General features: G+C 42.5%; 1 protein-coding gene across 1 annotated transcript in view; it reads right to left on the bottom strand.

Annotated features, from left to right (window-relative positions):
* UBR1 (ubiquitin protein ligase E3 component n-recognin 1) overlaps window positions 1–24,013 on the bottom strand; it is a gene marked incomplete in the record, with an annotated part of 4,571,807 nt that overhangs the window by 1,603,361 nt on the left and 2,944,433 nt on the right. Inside the window, 1 exon segment of the mRNA XM_044074213.1 lies at window positions 14,650–14,855. Coding sequence (XP_043930148.1) covers window positions 14,650–14,855 — 206 coding nt within the window.

Genomic DNA, 24,013 nt, shown 5'->3' with positions numbered 1-24,013 from the left:
CAACACTATCGCTAATAATAAAACAGAAAAATATACTAGAAGAGTTAAAATTTTGAGAGAATTTACACAAAATATTAATATACAAGCCTGAGCCAGAAAAATGACACCTCACAGCCGAAGTGGCAAACGAGATCAGGGTAGCTATCGCTAGGCATCATGGGATAAGGGGAGCCTCGAGCCAGTAAACAGCTCTCGAGCTATTGAAGATGGCAGAGTCGGAGCCGAGGATTGGCTCCGATCCCAACAAGCAAAAACGAAGGTGAGATAGACAACTTAACATCATATATTTTGAGAGTGTAATAAGTTGGCAGACTTTAAAAATTCCCTGCAGAGTACTTTGTCAACAATATTGGGAGAGCAAATGGATAACTAAGGAAATGATTCTTTTGAGCTAGGTCACAGGATCTGAACTGCCTTGTTAAGTTTAATTCTGGTGGCTGACAAAAAAGCAATTATTAGAAAATGTAAATCAAAATGCAAATCAACTGTATTTGAAATATTTAATATAGTGACACAGATAAAAGAACTGGGTAGGAAGGTACAAACCATGAAAATGTTTCTATTCCTCTTTGTATTGTATACAGGTCGGCTGTAGAGAATAATTAATAATGAATTGAGGAAACTTATTTGGGAAAGCCAGAGTTAAGTGGGATAAGCAGTTTCTCACCATAGAACAAGGCAGTTTAGTATTATGAGATTTGATTCTCACATAGGGTAACTGGCTAGGCTTGAAATAGCCTACAAGGGCAGTTAGCTTAGTATGAACTTATGCCTATGCCTGAAATTATATGTTAGAGCTACACAGTTAAAGCTCATGTACACAGCAGAACCAGAAGACTACAAATCATAGGGAAAGTAGTAATATTGAAAATGGGAGCGGGGGGGGGTTCACAGTAACAACCTTACAGACTATTACACGTTCAAAGTGGTAGACCAGATTTTAAAAGCCAAGCCAAAACAGGAATGGAGAAGAGAGATTTTACCAACATGTAGTTAAAATTTATTGGAAAAAAATAGCAAAGGAACCCATGCATTGGGAACAAATAACTAAGGAGGAAAAAATCTTAAAAGTGGGATGAAGCCCAACAGAGGTTTGAACTGCAGGTTGGAGACTGCCTTCTCTACCTGGGACCGATAACAGAGTACAGACAAAGGAACAGATAGAGGGAGTATTATACGAAAGACTAGCTCTGGTCGACTTTACAGTCGAGTCTAGAAAGTATAGTTGTGTAAAAACTTAGCATAACAGTAGACGCCCTACTGATCAGGGCGTCAGTATTCTTAACATATGCATTTACATCCGCAGAAATCCAGCTGGGGTACCAAAGCTTTACCTTCCTGAGGGCATATGTCTGATGCCTGACCTCAACTCATATGCTATCTCCAAGCCAGTGGCCTGAAGACTACTGAGAGAGGAAAGCGGTCATCTAGGAGGGATGTAGGCCGAAGAGGCAAGTTCTCATGAAAACAGTTTATTAGGCGATAGCTTACAGCAGAGGGAAAGAGAAAAAACAGGGGCAGAGAAGAGAGGAAGGAGGGAGGGCAAGAATACTGTAACAGTGATCAGCAGGACATCTACTGTTATGGTAAGCTGTTACACAACTGTACTATGTCTTGAATAAAATCACTGTTGCAGTATTCTTAAGATAAGAGCAATTCCTAGAGCTGAAGGAGGTAAAGAAGAGGAAGATCAGCTAAATGGAGAATGAGTTGTCCAGGAGACTAGACAGGACAGACCTGGATATTGAAAAGGCATCAACCTTGTAATGCTTACGTGTGCACAGAGGACCAGGTGGCCAGTTTCACACCCCCCACACCATCTAGACAAGGATTCGGAAAGGTTTCAGAACCCAACACACAAGCCAAAAAGTACATGAATGCAAGAACCTTTACTGATGATAGGTAGGATCAAGAAAAAGAATATCAGATTCTGGGTTAGCTGTGAAACTTGTGAGTGAGGTCAAGTAATAAGCACCACTGAAGACATGTCTGGCCCTGACCAAGACAGCATTCACAAAAATGCTGAGTGAAGAAAATTAGAAATCCAATGATTATACTAATCATGGAATGTCCTCAACACATTAGCAAATACAGGGAAAAGCAGTTCATTCTGAACAATGTCAACCTTGAAAGAAATGAGGAATCTGGATTGCGTGAGAAAAAGTAGGCCCCAGAGGCAGGAAAAGGAGAACTTAAGTAAATACATACACACCCCAGCTCAAGACTAAAGGATAAAAATTAAATCCGAGATGGCCTACGAAGAAGAGCGAGAGAGAGAGAGAGAGAATGAAAAATACAGAATGCCTCAAAGGAAAGGATCTTACAACAGACCAAGTCAAACATAGATCTTAATTTCTTTGCTCAAGAATCGGGGACAAAGGCCCAACATCAAGGACAACTAATAATTTTAATTCACTTAGACTGCCAATACAAAAGATTTGCTTAAATGTCCATTTCTAAAGAATAAGAAGCATGACGCTCTGACAACTGTAGTACGCAGGGACTTAGAATAGGGCAAAAATCTGAGGCTAAATCAAGGACATTCTGCACAAGCAAGGACAGATGAAAGGTATTATGCCAAAAGATATGCCTTCAGTGGGCCATGAAATTCAGAAATGGCACAGGAATGAACAAAGACTAAGGAATACTGAAGATGAAAATGAGAAGCAGACTGCAGAGCTAAAAAAGGCACAATGAAGGACAGAGAAGCCTGTACCACAGGCCTACAAAGCAGCAAATGAGGATACCCTATAGAAAATTCAGCTCAAGCAGAGTCATCCTGACTCCTAAGATAACAAAAGAAAGTGATCCTGACACAGCAAATAAGGCTACCATCTGGCACATGTGCAAACAAGGAAAGAAGGGAAGGACAATTACAAAAGGAGACCAACTGCTACAAGACAAAAGAAGGGCCAGCAACAATTTGGTTGAGGAGTCTAATACTGCCTATGAAAATATCACCACAAGACAGTAGGAATATACATTGTAAAAGACGGCTCACAATATAACACAACACAACCAAATGGAGAAAGAAAGGTAATGTATCCAGCATTCTAAAGGAAAGAAAAGTGGCAACTCTGTGCAAAACCAGGTTTCTCAAAGGGCCAGTTCTAATCCATAAGCAGGGCAGAATGAAAATGTCAGCATTCTGCAGATGAATTGTAAAAAGCAGGGATATGTACAAGATGGAGCAATAGCAGTAAAAAAATGGAATTCCAGAAGACTTGAAGAAAAAACTGGACCATGATTGTAAGCAGGAAATCTGCAAGATTACAGTGTAGATTTCCAGGTATGAAAAAATTGGTACCGAGACAAGAGTTTTGTCGATCCCATTCAAATGCAAATTAAATTACAGTTGTCTAAGAACTTGCCATAACATTAGATGTCCTACTGATTATTGATGTAGTATCCCATTAGTGATGGATTATCCTGCCCAAGGCATCCTGATGTCTGGCTGGCATGCAAACACCAAAACCACCTTCCTAACACTCCATAAGTGGATGTATGAGCATAAGATCCTTGGAAATCACAGGTGATTTGACGTAGTAGTACATTGCTCTTTACAGAATATCTAGTGCCAGGAATACCTGGAGGAGGCCTGAGTATAAATAAAGTAATTCAGTCAAGAAGAGAGGAAGAGAATTACACCCCCCCCCCCCCCCCACACACACACACACGTCCATAAGGTATAGAGAAACTATCAGAGAGAATGAGAGAGAGAGAGAGAGAGAGAAAAAGAAAGAAAGGGGCTAGAGGGAGGGCTGCAATACTGCAAGTGTGATCAGTAGCTCATCGACTGTTATGGTAAGTTCTTACACAACTGCACTATGCTTTTCTTTGGATCACTGCTGCAGTATTCCAATACTGACAAGTGATTCCCAAAGTTAGAAACTGTTAAAAGAAGCTGTTCACCAGTCCTAAAAGGACATATCCAGCAAAGGAGGTTCAACAACTGGAAAAGCATCTACTCTATAGTGTCTAGTAAAGGTGTGAACTGATACCCTGATGGCTACCTCCAGAACAGATTTGTAGTCAATTCCTTTGAAGAATGCTTTAGATGAGGAGACTGCACTGGTGGAATAAGGCTTAACACCTGAAGAACGGGATTTTCCACACAAGGAGTAAAAGCATGAGATGGCCTTAGAGATGTAATTGGAGATGGTTTGTCTGGAGACAGGACTGCCTAACTTACCCTCCTTGAAAAAGCAAAAAGCTGGTCTTTTTTCCTGACAGTTTTTGTGCTGTCAAAGCAGAATCAAAACTGTCTGTGCTCATTCAGGGACTGGAGATGACTTCCCCCTTCTTTTGTAGGTTAAGAAAGAATATAGGCAAATGAATGGTCTGGTTGAAGGACAATAAATTTACTACTTCTGGCATAAAAGTAGCGTTAGTATTTAAGGAGATACTATGTTTATGGAAGAGAGGAACAGCCACAAGGAAATGCAACTCTGAAATTCTTCTGGCTAAGGTGATAGCAACCAGTAGAACAGTTTTCCAGACACAGAATTTTAATGAAGTGGTTGCTGCTTGAACAAAAGGTGACAACGCAAGATTTTTCAAGACAGAGTTAAAATCCCAGGGTGGCAGAACAGTTTTCCTGGGAACAATCAAGGGAAGGACACCTTTTAAAAAAAATGTTTGACTTCAATTCAGGAAAGCAGTGGTGGGTTTAGAGGCATGCAGACAAATACAGCAGACAGGCATGCCTTAATAGAGGAATAGGCCAGTCCACTTTTCAAAACAGTCTGTGCTCATCCAGGAAATGAAGATGACTTTCTCCCATTTTCTGTGAGTTAAGAAAGAAGGTAAGCAAACAAATGGTCTAGATGAAGGACAATCCAATTACTACCTCTGGCACAAAAGGGGGGGTTTATATACCCTTTTCCATGTACCTCACTAGACACCTGCAGCAGCTGGAGAGACCTCAGAGGGTTTTAAGATTTCTAAAAAAAATACATTGACTCCAAACCATGACCTACATGGACAGGCTGAAAACCCTGGCACTTTACTCTGTATCTTATAGGCTGCTGAGAGCTGACTTGTGTCTGGCCTATAGGTCAATTTCCAACTCTGCCCTAATGGAATTGCTGCACATCCGCAAGTCAAATGGCGCAAGACTCGTTCACTCCAGGAATCTCAACCTAGCTTGTGACATTAAAAGAACATACTGGAGACGCAGCTATATCTCTCAGAGTGCCATTTCTCTGGAACAGCCTTCCTATTCACGTAAAACAGAACTCCTCACTGACCCTATTTAAACATAGCCTAGATAACAGAATGAGAGACAGCAAATTAGCCTCTCAGGGTAGCCAGTGTTGATCACCGACCCACTCTGTTCAAAAAGTCATTCTGCAAACTACAAAAAAGAAAAAATGGGGATACTTGGGATTAACATGGCTAGGCTTGTAAACTCTCTTGGGCTGTTAGCCTAGTAAACTCCCATGAACCTATAACTCTCAAAAGTAAAAATGAATAAGAAGGATTTCCACCCCAAAAGGGTCCTTAGTCCTCTTACACCAGATGAAAAATATTTTCTACTTGAAGATGTACGACTTTCAAGTTATAGGTTTCCTCACCTCCTGGAGCACATACTCTGAAATTTAGTGTCTGAAAGAAATTAAAATTCTATCACCCAGAGTGTCAGGTTAAGAATCTGCAGGTTGGGATGTATCAGACAACCCTTTTTCTGTATTAGCAAGTCCACTTTGTAGGGTAACTTGTAGTGATGACCCCTACCTAGATGAAGGCAAAGGTAGAGTAAATGATGCCTAGGCCAAAAGGGAGTCACTATCAATGTTTTTGATTTCTCCCACTGAATCTTCAAGGAAGACCTCTGGGATTAAAGGGAAGCACAGAGGAACTTTTACCTCCCACCCCTAAAAGAAGGACATGGCATCAGCACTCCAGACCTGAACACAAGGGATTTTGGAAGCAAAACAAATTGAGTTGTCCATTCTGAGAGGAGGAAAACAGGAGGCCTATTTGAAGGATAACCTCATTTGTTAACTATTTTGAGGAAGACCCCCCCCCCATTGTTGAATATCCATTTGTGACAGTTTTCCATGGACCTGCTTAAAGAGTCTGCAAGAACACTGCCTACATCATCAGCAGCAGCATCATTACCACCACCATAAAGCCTATTTTCCCATTTTCTACATGGGGTTGGGGTGTCATAACTGCCACCATCTCTCTCAATGACACTTTTACCTTCTTCGACACTCGTGCTTAAATGTTACAGGTCTTCTCTCACACAATCCAATCCTCTCTTTGCTGGATGCCCTTGTTTATTCTTGCCTTCTTTTTGTCTGTCTCAAATCTTCTTCACCAGATGTCTTCTGGTTAATTCCACATGTGCCTGAAACACTGTAATCTGACCTCTAACATGTTGTTGCAACTGGGGCTACAATGGCTTCTGCTCTGATGTCCTCATTTTTTCGTCTGTTCCACAGTTTGCATCCTACCACCCATCTCAGGTACTTCATCTCCATCTCTGGCTTCCTCATCCTCTGCCTTTACTGCACAGATTTCTGTACCATCCAGTAGTACTAGTCACACCACTGTTTGTACACCTTACTTTTTAGCTTCTTTGGTGGTGCTGCGGTAGCGTTGTCACTTCACAGTAAGACACTGACCGGTTTGATTCTCAGCTAGAGTGCCTTCTGCATGGAGATATGCATGAATGGGCATACCTTCGTTGAAGGTTGTGCGTTAGGGCTGGCAACTCAGCACGTAAAAATCAACTGCCAATCATTAGCGGACCGGAGTTCCGCTGTGGCGACCCCTAACTGGGAAAAGCCGAAAGATACAACAACTTTTTAGCTTCTTTGGAATTCTTCTGTCATATGGTAGCCCGGACACTCTGTGCCAGTTGGCTACAGCAATCTGATTCTAGATTTGACTTCCTCATTCAGACTTCCCTTCTCCTTAACCACCCCTCAGATACTTGAAGCTGTTAACCTGTTACATTACTTTCCTTTCTACCTCAATTCTCAGCTTTTTCTGATTTCTCCAATTTGCTGCCATTACAATGGTCTTATCTGTACTCACTTTCACCCCATGTGCTTCCAGTTTTGCATTCCCTTCCCCTATCCTTTGCTGAAATTCTTGCTCAGAGTCTGCCTGCAATACCACATAATCTGCATACAGCAATTCTGTTGATCTGTCCCCCTCTCAACCTGTTTGCTAACATAGTCCCATCACCAGTATGAACAGCCTGAGCCCTGATGTAAACCCACAGGGAACCCTTCTGTGAGACCGAACATTGCTCATACTTGAGTCACTGTGTTCTTGTGCACACAGCCTGCACTAATTCTACCAATATTTCTTGGACTTCAATCCACTGCTGGACTGCCCAAATCACCTTTCTTGGGACCTTATCATAAGCTTTCTCCCAAGTCTAGGAATGCTCAGTTGGACTCTTTCCTCATCTCTTATTTTTTCCCGGCTATCTGTCTCAATGTAAACACTGGTCAGTTGTGATGCATCTTGATTTGAATCCGAACTACTCACTGCCCATCTTAGTTTCTACTACTCTGCATATTCATTTGTCAATCATCCTCTCTTAACTTTCAAGCAGTGTGATAAAAGTTTGATACTGCTGTATTGCCCATAGTTGTGAATGTCCCCTTAGTTCTTTAACAATGGCACTAGTATGCCTATTCTCCAGTCATCTAGGATATGTCTTTCTCTCTGTAGCAGTACTACCGCTAGGAGCCATTTCTCCCCTATGTCACCCAACTCTATATCTGCTGTGACCTCATCTGAGCCAGCTGCTTTCCTTGACTTCATTTTCCTTAGTGCTTTCTTACTTCTTCTATGGCGGGCGCCTCCAATTCTTTCATCATAGTCTGTTTGGGACAGTACAAATTCTGTGGGGGTTTTCTTCCTTCAGAAGCTGCTAAAAGTACTCCTTCTATCTGCCTTTGATGTCCTGTGAACTGGTGAGCAGGTTCCATCTGACATCCTTTATGAAGGCTGTCTGACTATCTTATTTATCTTTTTGTCTTTGCCTTGCAGTTTGATATAGCTTCTTTGTGCCATCTACTGAGTCATGTTCCAGAAGTTGGTAGAGTGCCTCTGATGCCTTGTTCTCTGCTGCTGCAACTCCACTCTTAGCAACTTTGTTAGCCAACTGGTATTTCTTCCTAGCCTGGTCTGTCTTTTCTATCTCCCACTTTTTTTATGCACTCTTTCTTTCTTTTGATGACCTTCTGGATTTTGGCATTTCACTACCATATTTCCTTATGTATCTTATTTCCATATTTGGCTTGGCCACATATCTGTTCTGTAGTCCTTACACATGCTGTTTTGAGGAGTTGCTATTCATCTTGAACTCCATCCATTTCCTCTTCTTCTTGAGTGCAAGAGCCTGGAGTAATGCCTTGAACTGAAGAGCTTTCCTCCAGTCAACTTCCAGGTCTTCGCCCTAGTCTTAGAGTTTTCTCTGCCCACGGCTTGCAAATGACTGTGGCAGCCAGTGGTTTATGCTGTCGGACAACTGTTTCACTGGGGTTAACTTTGCAATCGCTGTTTATACCCCCACTACCCTTACCTGACTAGGAGGAAGTGGGCTGTGGGGCAAAGGGCAGTATTCATAATCTAGGCCAACCATTACAATGGAACCGGACTGCCATGCGCCTGGTACTAATTCTAATGACATCCCTCACTGGCTTCTGAAGTCTCTCCTTTGCCATAATTCCTACACCATTTCATGTCTATCCTCCACCAGAGTAGTAGACTCTGGGCCTCAAGTCAAGCGGCTTTGCTGCACTGCCCTTCCATCTTGTCTCCTGGATACATATGATGTCCAGCCTCCTCCTTACCATCAATGTTATACACTTTCAAGCTGTATAATCTATATTTAGTGTAGCAATTCTAAGTTCATGTTTGACAGACTGAATGGCAACCTGGGAACTGGACTTCTGCATTCAACTGGATACCAGTAGCTCACTGATTTTATAGTAGACGCACAGTGGCAAACATGGGCATGTACACTCCTCCCACAATTAGCATGGGTACTTGGTGTAGGTCGGAGTAGGCCAGATCCTCAACCTATATAAATACACATTAGTGGGATGATTTTAGTCAAATCAATTAAATCCTATTTTACACAGTCAAGTGCCCAGCCCTGCAATGGTGTACAGCCTACATACCAAAGTACCCAAAACAGATGGTCTATACAACTCTTCCCCCAAAAGAGTATCATTTACAGTCTGTACTACTGCCTACAACTCTATTCTTGGGCAAGTTTGTGATGGAAACACTAAGCATGTTTTGAGAGTTGAAAAGAACCACACAGAGAACATGCAAACTCCAAACAGACATTGGCCAGAGGTCAGGATCAAACCTTGTACCTTACGTATGAGAGGTGAAGACCCTAACCATTAGGCCAACCAGTTTCTTGTTACAGATAGAATGTAAACAGCGTGTAGGAACAGATATGCTTTTACTGCATGGTCCCCTGCCATCAGAGCTAACCTGCACAGCTGGTACACCTGCTCCCCCACCCATTTGTTAATGTACTACATGACTGCAATGTTGGTTGTGAAAATACTGAGGGGGCCTGGTTTCCAGAGGCATGAGAACACCTGAAGGGCTTGAAAAAAGGCCTTCATTGCCTTGACATTACTGTATTCCCTTACCTCCTTGGGTGATCAATGGCCTTGATCTGTTGTGTGACCTGTAACATGTCCATGCACCCCAGGACCGATCCAATGTATTTGTGTGTATATTTAGAGTGGGAGTGGTTGGATGGAAAGCTAGTCCTGGGTTGAGAAGGAACTGAGACACTCACCACTGAAACTTTCTTTAGAAAGGGTAGGAGAGAGCTTTGGAAGCCCAGTGGCTGAGTACGGAGCCCAAAGGGACTTCAAATACCACTGTATCTTTCTCATGTGTAGTATGGCAAAGGGCACCATAGGTACTGTGGCTGCCATGTAGTCCGTTTTTAGGATTTTTCTGGAAGAAGTTGAATCCACAGGGAACAGGGACTGCAGGTAATTTGACAGGAACAGTAATTTCTCCTGAGTGAGAAAGGTTGTCATTGGGAGAGGGTTTAACCTGCAAACCAAGAAGACCAGATCCCAGGAGGGGATCAGAGAGGACTTCTTAAGGTTGAGGGTGAAGTCTAGTCTTTCAAAAAGCAAAACTGTGTAAAGTGGTGCTGCAAATTGTCCTTGGAGGGGGCCTGGAAGAGAAGTTCAAACAGGTAAGGAAATATCTGTATTTCCTGGGTTCTGAAAAAGGCAATGGCTGGTGTTAGGTACTTTATAAAATCCCTTTTTGCAGAAGAAAGACTGAACAGTAAAGCTACGAAATGAAAGTGCAATGAGGAAAAAGAGAACCTGAGGAATTTCCTGCAGGTGGGGTGGATGAGAACATGCCGGTATGCATTCTTGAAGTCCAGGGACACGAGAAAGCCTTGTGTAACAATGCAAGGGAGTAGAATTTGCAAGGAAAGCATCCTGAAAGATGGCACTTTAGAAAGGTGTTGAGGTGAGATAAATCTAGCATGGGCTGACAAGTACCCTCATTCCTGGGAAATAAGAAGAGTCACGAATAAAAACATCTTTCCAGGGTTAGAGACAGTACAGTTTCTATATTTATCGGGGAAAGAAGGTCCTGGACGAGAGGAGGAATGAGGTGGGTCCAACTGGGTGGAGGAATTAATTCTTCAGGATGAGGAGAGTTCTATCCAAGACATTTTATAACCATGTTGGATGATGGATAAGACCCATCTGCCTGAAGTGATGACTTCCCAAGCTGACCCCCCCCCCGGTACTCCTCCCACACTCCCCAAACTTGTATATTTATTTATTTATTTATTTGCAGTTTGTTAACCAGGGTGGTCCATTGGGCCTTGGGGAACCCGTTTTCAACGGAGTCCTGGGGAGAAAAGCTCCAAGTTAAAATTAGTTAAAGTAACAGTTTTTCAAATACAAACACAATACAATTAAAGAAAAGTAAAATTAAAATAAAATAAAATAAATTTTAGGTTACACAGAGCTACTGAGAAGTCATAACTGTAAATCTACAGTGGATAAACAGAATTTAGACAATAAAAATGTCAGAGTAGGTCAAGTATCACAGTTTTAACAATCAAATGTCAGGGTAAAGTATACTGTGTTACATGTCAGAGTAGATAAAATGTCACAGTTTAATGATAATGAAATATCAGGGTAGATAACTATCACAGTATTAACAATAATCCAGTAGTTCCAGCTGTAAAAGGTAGTGCAAAGGACCCCATATAATGCACTAAGGAGGAATAAAAAGTGACAACTTAAGAAGATGTCAGCAGAAGTGTTTGAAGTAGGAGGTTTCATAGATAGAAATATTATGTAAGATGAGAGCAAGAGCTTTCCCACAGTGATGTTAGGTGAGAGTGAATAAGAGATTTGAAGATAGAGAGACTGTTAGTGGTACGGTGAGGTGGGAGGGAGTTCCAGTGGCGTGCGAGGCAGAAGGAAAGAAGCTGTTTGCCAGGTGGGCGAGACGGTTTATGCAGTTCAATTTGATTTGATTTTGTTGGTTGGATTGCAGGCATCTGTTGGGAAGATGCATTTTAAAGGTTGAGATGAGGGAGGGACAGAGAGAAGGGCGAAATATAAGTTTATGTGCTTGGATAAGTTGTAGGTAGATAAGATAATTGGGGAGTTCAAGCCATTTCAGTTGGTGTAGGGAGGTACAGTGATGGGTGCTGGATCTGTGGCCAGTTGTGAATTTTGCAATCTTACAGTAACAGGAGGAGAGTTTGGATTTGAGGGAGGATTGCAGGTTGGTAAGGATAGAGGCTCCATATAGTAGGGATGGGATTAGGTAGGTGCTGGCAAGAGTGAGCCGGGTAGGGAGAGAGAGAAACTGGTAATGACAATAAAGCATGCCCAGTTTTTTGTGTGTTTTTTGATATTTGCCAGCAAATGGTTGTCGAACTTTAGTTGGTTGTCAATTTGGATGCCTAAGAGTTTGGCAGAGGAGACAGTTTCAAGAGAAGTGTTATCTTTGATGGTAATAAGGAAAGAGTGTTTATCTAGGGTAATGCTTCTGGAGGGGGAAAATAACATTAGTTTAGTCTTGTTAGCATTTAGCGCTAAATGGTTCTGGAGCATCCATAGCTCTGTAGCAGAGAATGCTTCTTGAGTAAGTTTCATTAGGGTGGAAGTGCAGGAAGAAGAGCAGATAACTGTCGAATCGTGTGTGTATTGAATAAGTTTAGAGTTACGGATTACTTGGTGGAAGTCATTGATAAAGATATTAAATAGAAGGGGACCTAGAATTGAGCCTTGGGGTACACCAGTGGGTGTGAATTGGAAAGGGGAAATTGATTTTTTCCACTTAACTGCTTGTTGCCTATTTGATAAGTAGCCAGTGAACCAGTTAATAGAGGAGTGGGATAGGTTTAGTTTAGAGAGCTTAGTAAGAAGAAGGTTATGAGAAATTGTGTCGAAAGCTTTAGAGAGATCAAGGAAGAGGGTGGAAACAATGTGACCAGAGTCCCGGGCCTTGTTTACGGTTTTGAGGAAGGAGAGGAGAGCTGTGGTAGTAGTATGGCCAGGAAGGAATCCGTGCTGAGTGGAAGTTAGAAGGTTATTATTGATGAAGTAGGGTAGGAGTTGTAGATGGAAACATTTTTCGAGAATTTTAGAGATGAGGGATAGGACAGCGATGGGACGGAAGTTGGAGATATCATTATTGCGGCCACCCTTGTGGAGTGGAATAATATTGGCCCTTTTCCAGATCTGGGGAACATGGCATTCTGAAATAGATTGATTTATTAGGATGCTGACAGGGTAGGCTATGGCTTCTGCAGCAGTCTAAGTAAGAAGGAGGGTATTTCATCGGGTGCATTAGAACCTGATTTTAGTTTTTGAAGAAGTTTTTTTATAGTAGAGATGGGAACAGGGTTTGTGGTGAAATGAGGAGGTTGGAGGTATTGGAGTTATGGGAGAAGGGGTTCTGAGGAGGTTGCTGGGGGGCTGGTGATTTCATGGTAAAGGATGATGTTAATTTTGAGATGGAGTTAATAAAGAATTAGTTAAATTGAGTAGCTAGATCTGAGTCTAAGGCATTAGGGTCAGGGCAAGGGTTTTCTTTTTTACCTGGGCTTAGAAGGGAAGAGATGCCATCCCAGAATTTGTTAAGGATATTGCGTTCAACACACACACACACACACACACACACACACACACACACACACATAGGTTTACTATTGAAATGTCGCACGGCACTACATCGACTGTACTAAAGTCGAACACGGAAGTTCGAAAAAAGTAATGTCGACGACAAAAAAAACAATCTAGGACTGTGTTTTAACATGGGTCGAGGTAGGGGAGATTGTTTGTAGTTCTGAATAATACTGAACACCTACCTCGACCCATGTTAAAACCATTCCTAGATTGTTTTTTTGACGTAGACATTACTATTTTTGAACTTCTGTGTTCGACTATAGTACAGTCGACGTAGTGCCGTTCAAGATCGCCATACCTCAGAGAAAGGAGAATATTCCAAGAAATGGCATCCAAGTCTTACTATATGCAAGTCAGACCTTTCAGCCATTCAGTGTCCATGTTTTGGGACTCGATCTAGCAGGTCTGACATTTCAGATGGATACCCTTGCTAGTCCTCTAACAGCATCTGATCAGCAGAACCACTGAAGCAATAACACAGCAGCAAAGCACATAGTCTTTGTCCACATAGCCCAAAGCAAATAGAGCATAAGCAATCAGGATGCTACTAGCAGTATTTAATCAGACCATTCTTTCTTCCAACAAAGCAAGCTCAAGGAACACACTTCTTAAGCTCTCTTCTATTGTGCATGAAGTGGGGCCAGAGAATACTCCGTCATACCCAGTACTAAATGAAAGTTGGACTTATCAACTCCCCAGGGCAAACACCAAAACCCATTCATTCCCCAAGCCAAGTTCACTGGACATACCCACTCAGAGAGGTGGGGATCAAGCACTTTGGCATATGTCAGTCAGTAGTCATGCAGACCTAATCTCTTCCACCCCCCACAGCTGGAGCACCTACCTCACACCTACTGCTGTCTTGAACTCTAACTGTTGTCCAATTCCTGAAAAAAACAAGGTCACCTCCATAAAAGTGCTGCTTAAGGTTACTAAATGCAAAAGAGTGCATGCATCATGCACCCAGTAAGTCTGATCTCTACAGGTGCAATGTCCATGGCTCACACTAGGTGCCCCCAAGCACTAGACCAGAGCTGACTCCTCCCACCCAGAACAGATGAGCTGATGACAGCCATCCAACTCTCATTCCCCTTGCCCACTCCCTCCTGCACATAAGCTGCTAGTCAAAGACAAGTCAAAGGGATTACAGGCAGGGCTTCATCCCTTTGCACCACAAGAGAAAAAGAGGGGATCCTCTTCTTGCTCTACTGACAATTATACTTCTAAAAGAAGAGGAACATACCCAAAAGAGAATGCTTAGAAGTTTGACAGAAGGCTCTCTGCAGTGGCAGCAAAAAGGTTCTGTGGAAGATGTCCCTGCTGAGTGAAAATATGCAAGTTACAAAAAAAAAGTTAACCTAATTGATGGACACTCCTACTTAAAAAAGGCGTACAGCTACATTAAAAATAATTTCATCAATGACAAAATGCAAAATAGATCAGCACTCTTGTTAAGTCCAGTTACCTGTCTTTGGAAGAACTTTTCCCTTGTTCTGAGTCAAAACTGTGGATCGCTGGATGCAAGCAGTTAGCACCATGGCAGGTTTATTAATTTTTACCTCCTGCTCCTCCTGACACAGGATACAGGTCAAAATCTCCTTCTTCAGCATGGAAGTGCCTTGCTCTGGCCCTACACCAATTCTGGTGTCATCGACTACCATCTCAATGCTGCTGCACAAAAAGGGGACAGAAAGGGATGAACTGAAGTGATACAATAACAAGGGTAAAGTTCATTTAAAACAACTTAAGACACAAAAAAATTATAGGATATGTGCAAAACAAAACAAGCTGCAGAGATGATGAAACCAAATTTTCATACTCTTTAGTTAAGCTGAAAAATATTTTTCTACGTCGCCAGAAGTTATGTACTACTTTGACAAAATGCAACTAGTATTTCTGAACATCCCAAATCACAACAGTTTCAGGGCATGTGTTTCACAATGCAAAAATCAAAGTGCAACAATTGGACACAGGGCAACAGTTTTCTACTTTGAACTTAATTAGCAGTCTGTATTTCTGAGGTGAAAAAGAAATTACAAGTTTCTCATTCTTTGGAACTTCTTAAGTAATCTTTACCTTTTATTACTAATAACAAACGGACTGAAAAAAGAAAGTACCTACCAGAAGTCTTTGTTTCATAGTTTCATCTTAGCAATATAGGATGCTACTTAAACAAGACAATCTAGGTCCCCAAAACATTTTGGGGAAGTAATATTATAAGTTCTGTCTTAGAAACCACATATAACAGGGGAGAGTTGACATGTACCCGCTGACACTGCAAACAGCAAAGGAAAGGGAACAGACCTGGTTGAAGGACATGGTTTCAGACACAAAGAGGGATGCTTTCATATGATGGTGGTTATGTCGGTTAGATTTCTTTCGGCTTTTCACGGTTAGGGGTCGCCACAGCAGATCACCTGTCCACTCATGATTGGCAGTGGAGTTTTACGGTATCAAGTTGCCAGCCCGGTGACCAACCTTCCATGGAAGGCACACATGCACGCACTCACGCCTAGGGCCAATTTAGAGCAGCCAATCCACCTACAGCATGTCTTTGGGATGTGGGAGGAAACCGGAGCACATGGAGGAAACCCACACGACCACAGGGAGGCCATGCAGACTTCGCACAGAAGGCACCCCATCTGAGGATCGAACCGGAGAACCTCTTGCTGTGACGTGGCAACGCTAACTGCTGCACCACCGCGGCTGCCCAGTTATGTTGGTTAGACTACAGATGCAAATATCTATGCTGCTATAGTAAGGTCTGCAAAACCAAGTACCATGTCACATGCATTCAGTGCCTATAAATGTTCCACAAGACTGTGTTCAGTACAAGTTAACAGCTGAAAGCTAGAAATCAGGCTGACAGAGAGTAGGGAAAAGACTTGCACAAGAATACAGAGGATACAAGCTCATCCTGTACATGTGCTTACAGTCCAATACATTGAATAAAGACAGCAAGGGCTAGTCAGTAAGCAATGAAAGAAAAGATGGCATTGTGGGTTTTGGTGAAAACAGGAAGGTTAAAGGCAACAGAAACAGGGATGGTGTGTGTGCTGGGGTGAGCTGACTTATTTAATCATTTGTAAACAGAGAAGTGTGGTGGTCAAAGAAATCTTTTAGCCATGACTCATGCTACAAGGGCAAGAGTCAAAAGTAACACTCAGGGGCAAGACAATGTAGCCAATTAATTGGCATGCTTTTTAAGAGGTGGGAGAAAACCAAAGTAGTTGATGAAAATCCATGCACATAAAGAGAAAACATGTCAGCTCCACAAAGACAGCAATAGGAAGTCAGAACCGTATCCCTTGATGTGAGGCAGAGATCTTATCACTAAGCCACCATACTGGGACTGGAGAGTTGTGTTGGTGTAATGAGGATTTTCTTGTGGTAGATGGAATTCAAACAGTTTTAAGGAAAAAAAAAGACTAAGATGAAGGCAAACATGAGTAGTAGGAGAAAATACATTATGGGTTTGAAGGGGACTGATGGTTAGATCTATTATTAAGAAGGGTATTTGACAGCATCATAAAAAAGAAAGACGCAAAGTGTATACAGAAATACTTCTTGTCAGACAGGTCTAAAAATGAACTGCCAGGTAGGAGTGTGGCAAAGGAGGAGGACTAAAGTTCAAGGAAGAAAACGTGAGCAGATTAGTACAACAGCATTTTAGAGGTGCTTCTGATCTCAACAGACAGTAGATTAAGAAAATGAAAGATGCAGCAATGTAACTGCTGGCACAAACAGGGAAAGTAGAAATGAGGGTGGGGACAACATGTGAATCTGCCAGTTTATACAATTATCACAAACTCCATCTTAGTACTAAGGGAGCAGATTTGCTAAAGGAGAGGCCAGAAAGGTACATAATGAGGGTGGCACCTGTATGCTGAGATGAGGTTAGAAAAGATACAGAAGGGATTGGATGTCAGTGGGAATTATACAAAGGCATATTTAAATTCCTAATGGAGTGGGCTGTACTCCATTCGAAGCAAAACCTGCTGTTTCCACCACTGAGTTTAGTAGTTAAATTAAAATGAGATCGCAGGAGCTGCCACCAGTCCTGGAGAGCTGCCTTTTTTTTACTTTTCTGCAAATAAAAATAAAAAGGAATACAACACAGGTTCATTACAAAATGTACATAATCTGTTTTTAAAACACAAATTACTGCTGCCACTGTTAAAAAAACACAGTAACACAATATACTGTGAAGATGCTGACTCAGACAAGGTTGTGCGCATGCACATCATAAAGCAGTCCCCAATGACCTTCAGTGTAGAAACATGATGGAGTTTGCATTTATTTTAAATAACAACACTGTGTAGCAGCATTACACTAAGGCAAGGTTAAGGATAGCTGAAGGTGGTGGAATGTCTCTACCTTTGTTAATCAGGCTGCACCCTCAATCTTGATTTTGGACACTTGGCTACAGAACTACACCTCTTCAGCAGAAGTCAAATCACTACACAAGAGGAAATATCCTACTTCTTCCCAAGCTACACTGACTATGGGGTTAAATTATACGTTAATGGGAATACATGGCTGTTGCATGAGCAGTATGGAGGTGTGGCCCTTCATAAAAAAAAATAAGTTATGTACTCACTATAACTCTGCATCTGTGTTGTGTTTTCATCTTTCCTCAACTGATGGGTGTCTGATCCATCCTAGGCCACTGGTTAGATTTTAGGCTACACACCTTACTCATAATCCCCTTCTCCTCAGTTACCTCAGATCGAGTTAACCCTCTCTTCAGCTAACCAGAATATGATAAAATATCACCAACAGTTACCATTCCCTGAAAGAGAGGTAAAACAACTACAGCCCAAAGACAGAGCAAGAGAAGATGCCTGTGAAGAAGCACTGGAGCTTATGTAGCAAGACAAACAGGGAAAACCCCTCAGGACATACTACGAGACTATGAAATAGGAAGGGGGTTGGAGGGTGGGAAGTTGAGGAAGGACAAAGACAACACATATGCATAATTATGATGAGTACATAACTTTAATATCTGATGTCTAATTTGTAAAAAGTTACAAATATGTGAACATTGTTCTATGTAGAAGCTGCAAAAATATGTATAAGCCAAAAAGCAAGCAACCGCCAGTCACAACCAAAGTGACACATAGCTCAACATCAGTGTGCCACCCAACAACAGCCCCTAAGGCAAGACAATGTACCCAACACTTTACTCACAGGTGACTCTATAGTCAGGCACACTGATGTCCCACTCACCAGGCTGAACACGGAGAAAAATTACAGTCAGCTGCCTGTCGGGTGCCAGGATCCGCCACATAACGCATGCACTCAAGTCACTCCACAACAAGTACAAATATGACTCTGTCATTGTCCATCCTGGAGTGAATGACTTGAGACGTACCTCCCTGGACTACATGAAAAGACACATGGAAAAGCTCTTGGATCATGTAACCCAGGCAGGCATGACCCTAGCCCTGAGTAGCATCCTGCCTTCGCCCAGAATGATATCACAGTATAAGGACAAAATGACCGACTTCAATTGGCTAAGCTTCTGGTGTCATTCAAAGGGGATCCAGTATTTGTCTGCCTGGGAAGACATGATCGACAAACCACAATGCTTTGCCAGAGATGGTCTGCACCCGTCAACCCTGGGATTCAGGTTACTGGCTAAAGCTCTTGCCACCCCTACAGTGCCTTTTTTAGGCAAGGTTCAAAGGATAAAACCACCACCGTAACAGATACAAGCATGCAAAATCTGAAGGTAATGCTACTCAATGCTAGAAGTCTAAACCTCAAAATGCACTCTCTCGAGGCACTCCTAAAAATGGAGAACATCGATATCTGTGCAGTGACTGAGACCTGGTTCAAGGCTCCAGAGAGCACCCCTGCAATACCAGGCTACAAGTCCTACCACACTTTTCGGCTACAAAACCAAGACCGAAAAACTAAAGGTGGAGGAGTGTCCATATTCACCAAGGATATTCACACCTCCAGGCTAGTTGCCCAACACAATGCATCTGAAATTCTCCAGATGCAACTAACACTAGATAAGACTGCAATCCAAACTGTAGCTTGCTACAGATCCCCCACCATACCCCAAGATTCTCACTACACCTTCCTAAACATACTGGAAAACATTAATATACAACCAAACACCCTGATACTGGGTGATTTCAACTACCCTGCCATTACTTGGGAAAACTACTCGGGTACCAACACCTTTTCCCAACGGTTCTTGGAATTCATAAATTCCAATGCCCTGGATCAACTAATCCATTGTCCCACCAGGGGCTCCAATATCCTAGACCTGGTCATTACCAACATGGGAGATAGATGCTCCACACCAGTGTTCACCCCCTCATTGGTCAGGTCTGACCATAAGCAAATCACCCTTGACATCCACATCCACCCCCACCCCCCAGTAAGGAAACCTCCTTAAAAAACTTCTCCAAAGCCAATTTCATGGTACTCAAGTCAGAAGTGACAAACTTCACAACACCCACGCAGATGGGATATGGAAGTTCGACTGCAGAATCCTACACTAAGGCACTGTACGAGCACATCCACTTCGTGCATGAATCGTGTCATCCCAAACAGAACCAAGACGCTCTTCTCCAAAAAAAAGAAGCCAATCTGGTGGTCCCCTGCTATAAACAAACTATACAACAGAAGGAAGAAACTGTTGCAGAAGAGAGGAAAATCCCAGGATGCAAAAAAACTCCATCACCAGCCTCAGTAAGAAGCTGAGATCCCTCATAAAATCCTCAAAAGCTAGTTATGAAAATAAAATTGCCAAAGATTCCAAAGACAACCACAAGGCATTCTATAGTTATGTCAAGAATCTAAATGGCAATGCTCAGATCTGCTCTGAGCTACAACAGAATGGCATTAAATATACCGATCCCAAGGATATTGCCAATATCCTGGCAGATCGATTTAGTGCCAACTTCACTCCCCTCTCACCCCCTAAAGGGCTCATCTCAATACCAAAAGATTGCCAAATTCCGATAATCACAGCCACACAGGTAGAAACTGCACTCTCCAAAGCTAAGAATACAGCATCCATGGGACCAGATGACATCCCAGGCTGTGTACTACATGAACTACAAAATGAACTGGCACCTCACCTAAGTGTCATGTTTAATCATAACCTCACCTCAGGCTTCGTGCCCACTGAGTGGCGCACAGCTACAGTTATCCCACTCCACAAGGGAGGATCCGCCTTACCATCCCATCAGTCTGACCAGCCTGATCTGCAAGGGTATGGAACGCATCATCATGGATCTTATAAACAAAGACATTGGCAACCTTCAAACACTGAACCCCACCCAGTTTGTGAAGGGCCGATCCTGTCTCCTGAATCTGACTGACTTCTTCGAATCGGTCTCCAGAGCTGTGGACAAGGGTAAGGTGGTCCACACAGCCTATCTGGACCTCGCCAATGACTTTGACACCATCCCCCACTCTGGAATCATAGATAAACTTACTAAGCTGGGCATAAATCCCTACGTCACTCGATGGGTTGCCAACTGGCTTACTGACAGAACCCAGACTGTAAAAATAGCCAACTCCAAATCCAGCTCCAGACAAGTGGAGTACCTCAGGGTTCAGTCCTGGGACCACTCTTGTTTGGCATCTATTTCTCTGAAGTACAGGCCAACACTAAGGGACTCTGGCTAACAAAGTTTGCAGATAACTGCAAACTGGGAGCCATTATTGAATCCCCAAATGATGTGGATATTCTACAAAAGGGCCTTACAGAAACAGATGTCTGGTGCCAGAGCCATGGGCTCAAGCTTAACGCCAAGAAATGTATAGTTACCCCTTTGGAAAAAAAACATGTACCCATGAACTACAACATAGGTGACAGGACACTAAACATCGAAAGCGTGATGAGAGACTTGGGGACACAAGTGGACAGTGGTCTCACTTTCGATAACCACATCGCCACAACAGTCAGGAAATCCTTCTATGTGGCACACCTCATCACTAAGGGCTTTTCATCCAGAAAAAAAGAGGTTATTGTCCCACTATACTCATCCCTCATTAGACCTATTAGAGTATAGTGCCCCATTTGGTATGTACCTCACAAGACATCTGCAACAGCTGGAAAGGCCACAGAAATACCTCACTAAAAGAATCACAGGCCTAAAGAAGATGCCATATGCTGACCGTCTAAAAAAAACTCCAGCTATACTCTGTGGCATATCGTCTACTCAGAGGCGATGTCTGCTTAACATACAAAACCATGTCAAACCCTGAGCTGTTGGACATGCTCCACTTAAAGAAATCCCAATCCCTCAGAGCCACACGCTTCAGGGATCTACACCTTATCATCACAATGAACAAAACATGCTGGAGGGATAGGTTCCTGACCCAGAGACTCCCCATACTCTGGAATAGACTGCCCATACATGTCAAGCAGAGTGACTCATTGGCCCTCTTCAAAAGGAACCTTGATGATTGGATGGGAGATAGGAAATTCACCCCGGGGATCATGTCAGTCACCCTGCTAGACCGGGGCCCAGAGAAGTAAATATTGTGGGAAGAAATTTCCAGGGAATTGTTATGGCTAGGCTTGCATAGGCCTTAGGGCCGATAGCCTAGTACCAACCTATGAACCTATGATGTCTTTTTCGTTCATTCGTCAACCAATCGGACAGATTCCCCAGCTACAGTAACCCTGGGCAGTCCTCAAGGAAGGATATTCTGGTGGACAGCAGAGCTAAATGCTGCCCTACTTCCAGATAAAAAATGTCTAATTTGTAAAAAGTTACAAAGATGTGACCATTGGACTATGCAGAAGCTGTAAACTTATGTATAAACACTCTAGACCAAAAAGCAGATGATGTTGTCATAGATCTGGTGGAATGCACCTTAGGTGAGTTAGGCAATGATAATCTATTACTGTTTTAGACAAATATAATTCTATCAGTGAGACAACCAGTTAAAGTTACTTTTGATACTGCTTTAGTCTTGGAAAAGGAAGCAAACAGTTGTTCTGATTTTATTAAATCTTTAGTTCCGTGAATATAACATCTAAGTTGTCTATGGGTTCCTATCAGCATTTCGAATGTTGAAAACGCCAAATTTAATTTCATCAAACTGAATTGTTTGAAATCTAAGAAGAGTGAACTGACGGAACATCGATTTCTTTCCCAGGGAAAGAAATCGGTGGGCCGTCATCGGACTTTGCTATTTCCTCCACTGTGGTACGGTCTTGGAGTTGGTATATTTAAGTAGGGGGGGGTGTGGGGTGTTTAAAGTATTGAAATTTTTTTTTTTGTTTTTGCACGGAACTTCAACGTCTTTCCCTGGGTAAGAAATTGATGTTCCATCAGTTCGCTCTTTTGAGATTTCGAACATTTCAGTTCGATGAAATCGCATTTGGCGTTTTCAGCATTCGATACGCTGATATTGAAACATTGTCTATGGACATCCAAAAAATGTAACATATTCTCCCTTGACGGAACATTTTGGAAAGAAGACTGGGAGTTTAACTGACTGGTTAAGATTGTTCTCGGACACCACCTTAGGCATGAAGGAAGAGCTAGTCCAAAGGGATACTCTATCCCTACGAAAAATTAAATAAGTTGGTTGAGAAGAATGCACCTGACCTCTGATACCCTTCTATCTGATGTAATGGTGACCAGTAAGAGAGTTTTCCATGACAAAAACTTTAATTCTGTCTTGGCTGAGGCTTGAAGGGAGGTTGAGGAATGGGGTCCTTAATGGGGGGAGGGGCAGAGTAGAGCAAGAAAAGCCTTAAACAACTTCAAAGAGGCTAGAGAGGACTGGTTTTCACCTAGGTGAAAATTTGAGATGGCAGCAAGTTGTACTTTAATTGTCAAATAAGTAGCTCAATTATTGAAAATGGAAGTGAGAAAGTCGAAAATAGCTGGAACAGGTGCTGAAAAAAGATTGGACCGTCTCTGAATAGTACAAATAGAAAATCTTTTCCACTTGCTCTTTTAAATCTTCCTGGTAGAAACTTTTTGAGATAATGGAAGGATGTGACGAATGGTGAATAAAGCCTAGAATTCCTAGCCATCACTAGAAGTTGAGAAACCATGTGGTCAATTTGAGGAATTGGATGTCAAGGTGAGGTAACCTGGATGGGTGAGACAGAAAGTCTGAGAAAGATCCAGTACCCAGACAGGGTGAACTAGATGAGACCACAGGAAGGGGAACCACACTTGGCAAGGCAAGAATGGAGGAATGAGGATTACCTTGATCTTCTGCTGTTATGATTTCTGGAGAAACATGGGGATAAGGGGAATGGGGGGAAAAGTGTATAGGAGCCTGAGGGGGGGGGGCAATCATGAATTAGAGAGTCTATCAGTAACTGCATCTCTGAGGGTATCAGGGTAAAGTACTACTGCATTTGGAATTGAATGGAGAACAAGGAGGTTGCAGCATGGTTGGCCCCATTGTCGAAATATAATTTCTGCCACTGACAAAGGCCACTCATGAGGGAATAAATGGACTTGCTCAATTTGACTGCTAGCAAACTGGTTTTCCCCAGAATATACATTGCCAAAAGAAAGCAGCCAGAAGAGATCTCCCATTGCAACACTCTCATAGCCTGTCGCCATTTGGGATAGGATCAGTTTCCCCATTTGTTGATGTACCAGACTATTGACCATGCTGTCTGTCTGAAAAGCAATCATTCCTAAAGGAACATCTTAAAAAGCCCACAACATCAATAGGCCTGCTCTCATTTCTAGGACATTAATGTGAAGACTGGCCTCCAACTGGGACCATGAGCCTTGGACTGTCCTTTTCCCACCACACCCCAAAATTAACCCCCAAAAAAAAAAAACCCCCACTTCCCCCAGACAAAAAAGGGGGGGGGT

This window comes from Protopterus annectens, chromosome 6.part0, assembly GCF_019279795.1.
Source record: "Protopterus annectens isolate FY-2018-M chromosome 6.part0, PAN1.0, whole genome shotgun sequence".
NCBI classification, from domain to species: Eukaryota; Metazoa; Chordata; order Ceratodontiformes; family Protopteridae; genus Protopterus; species Protopterus annectens.
Note: the sequence above shows the minus strand (reverse complement) of the source record. Positions and strands in the feature narration are given on the sequence as shown.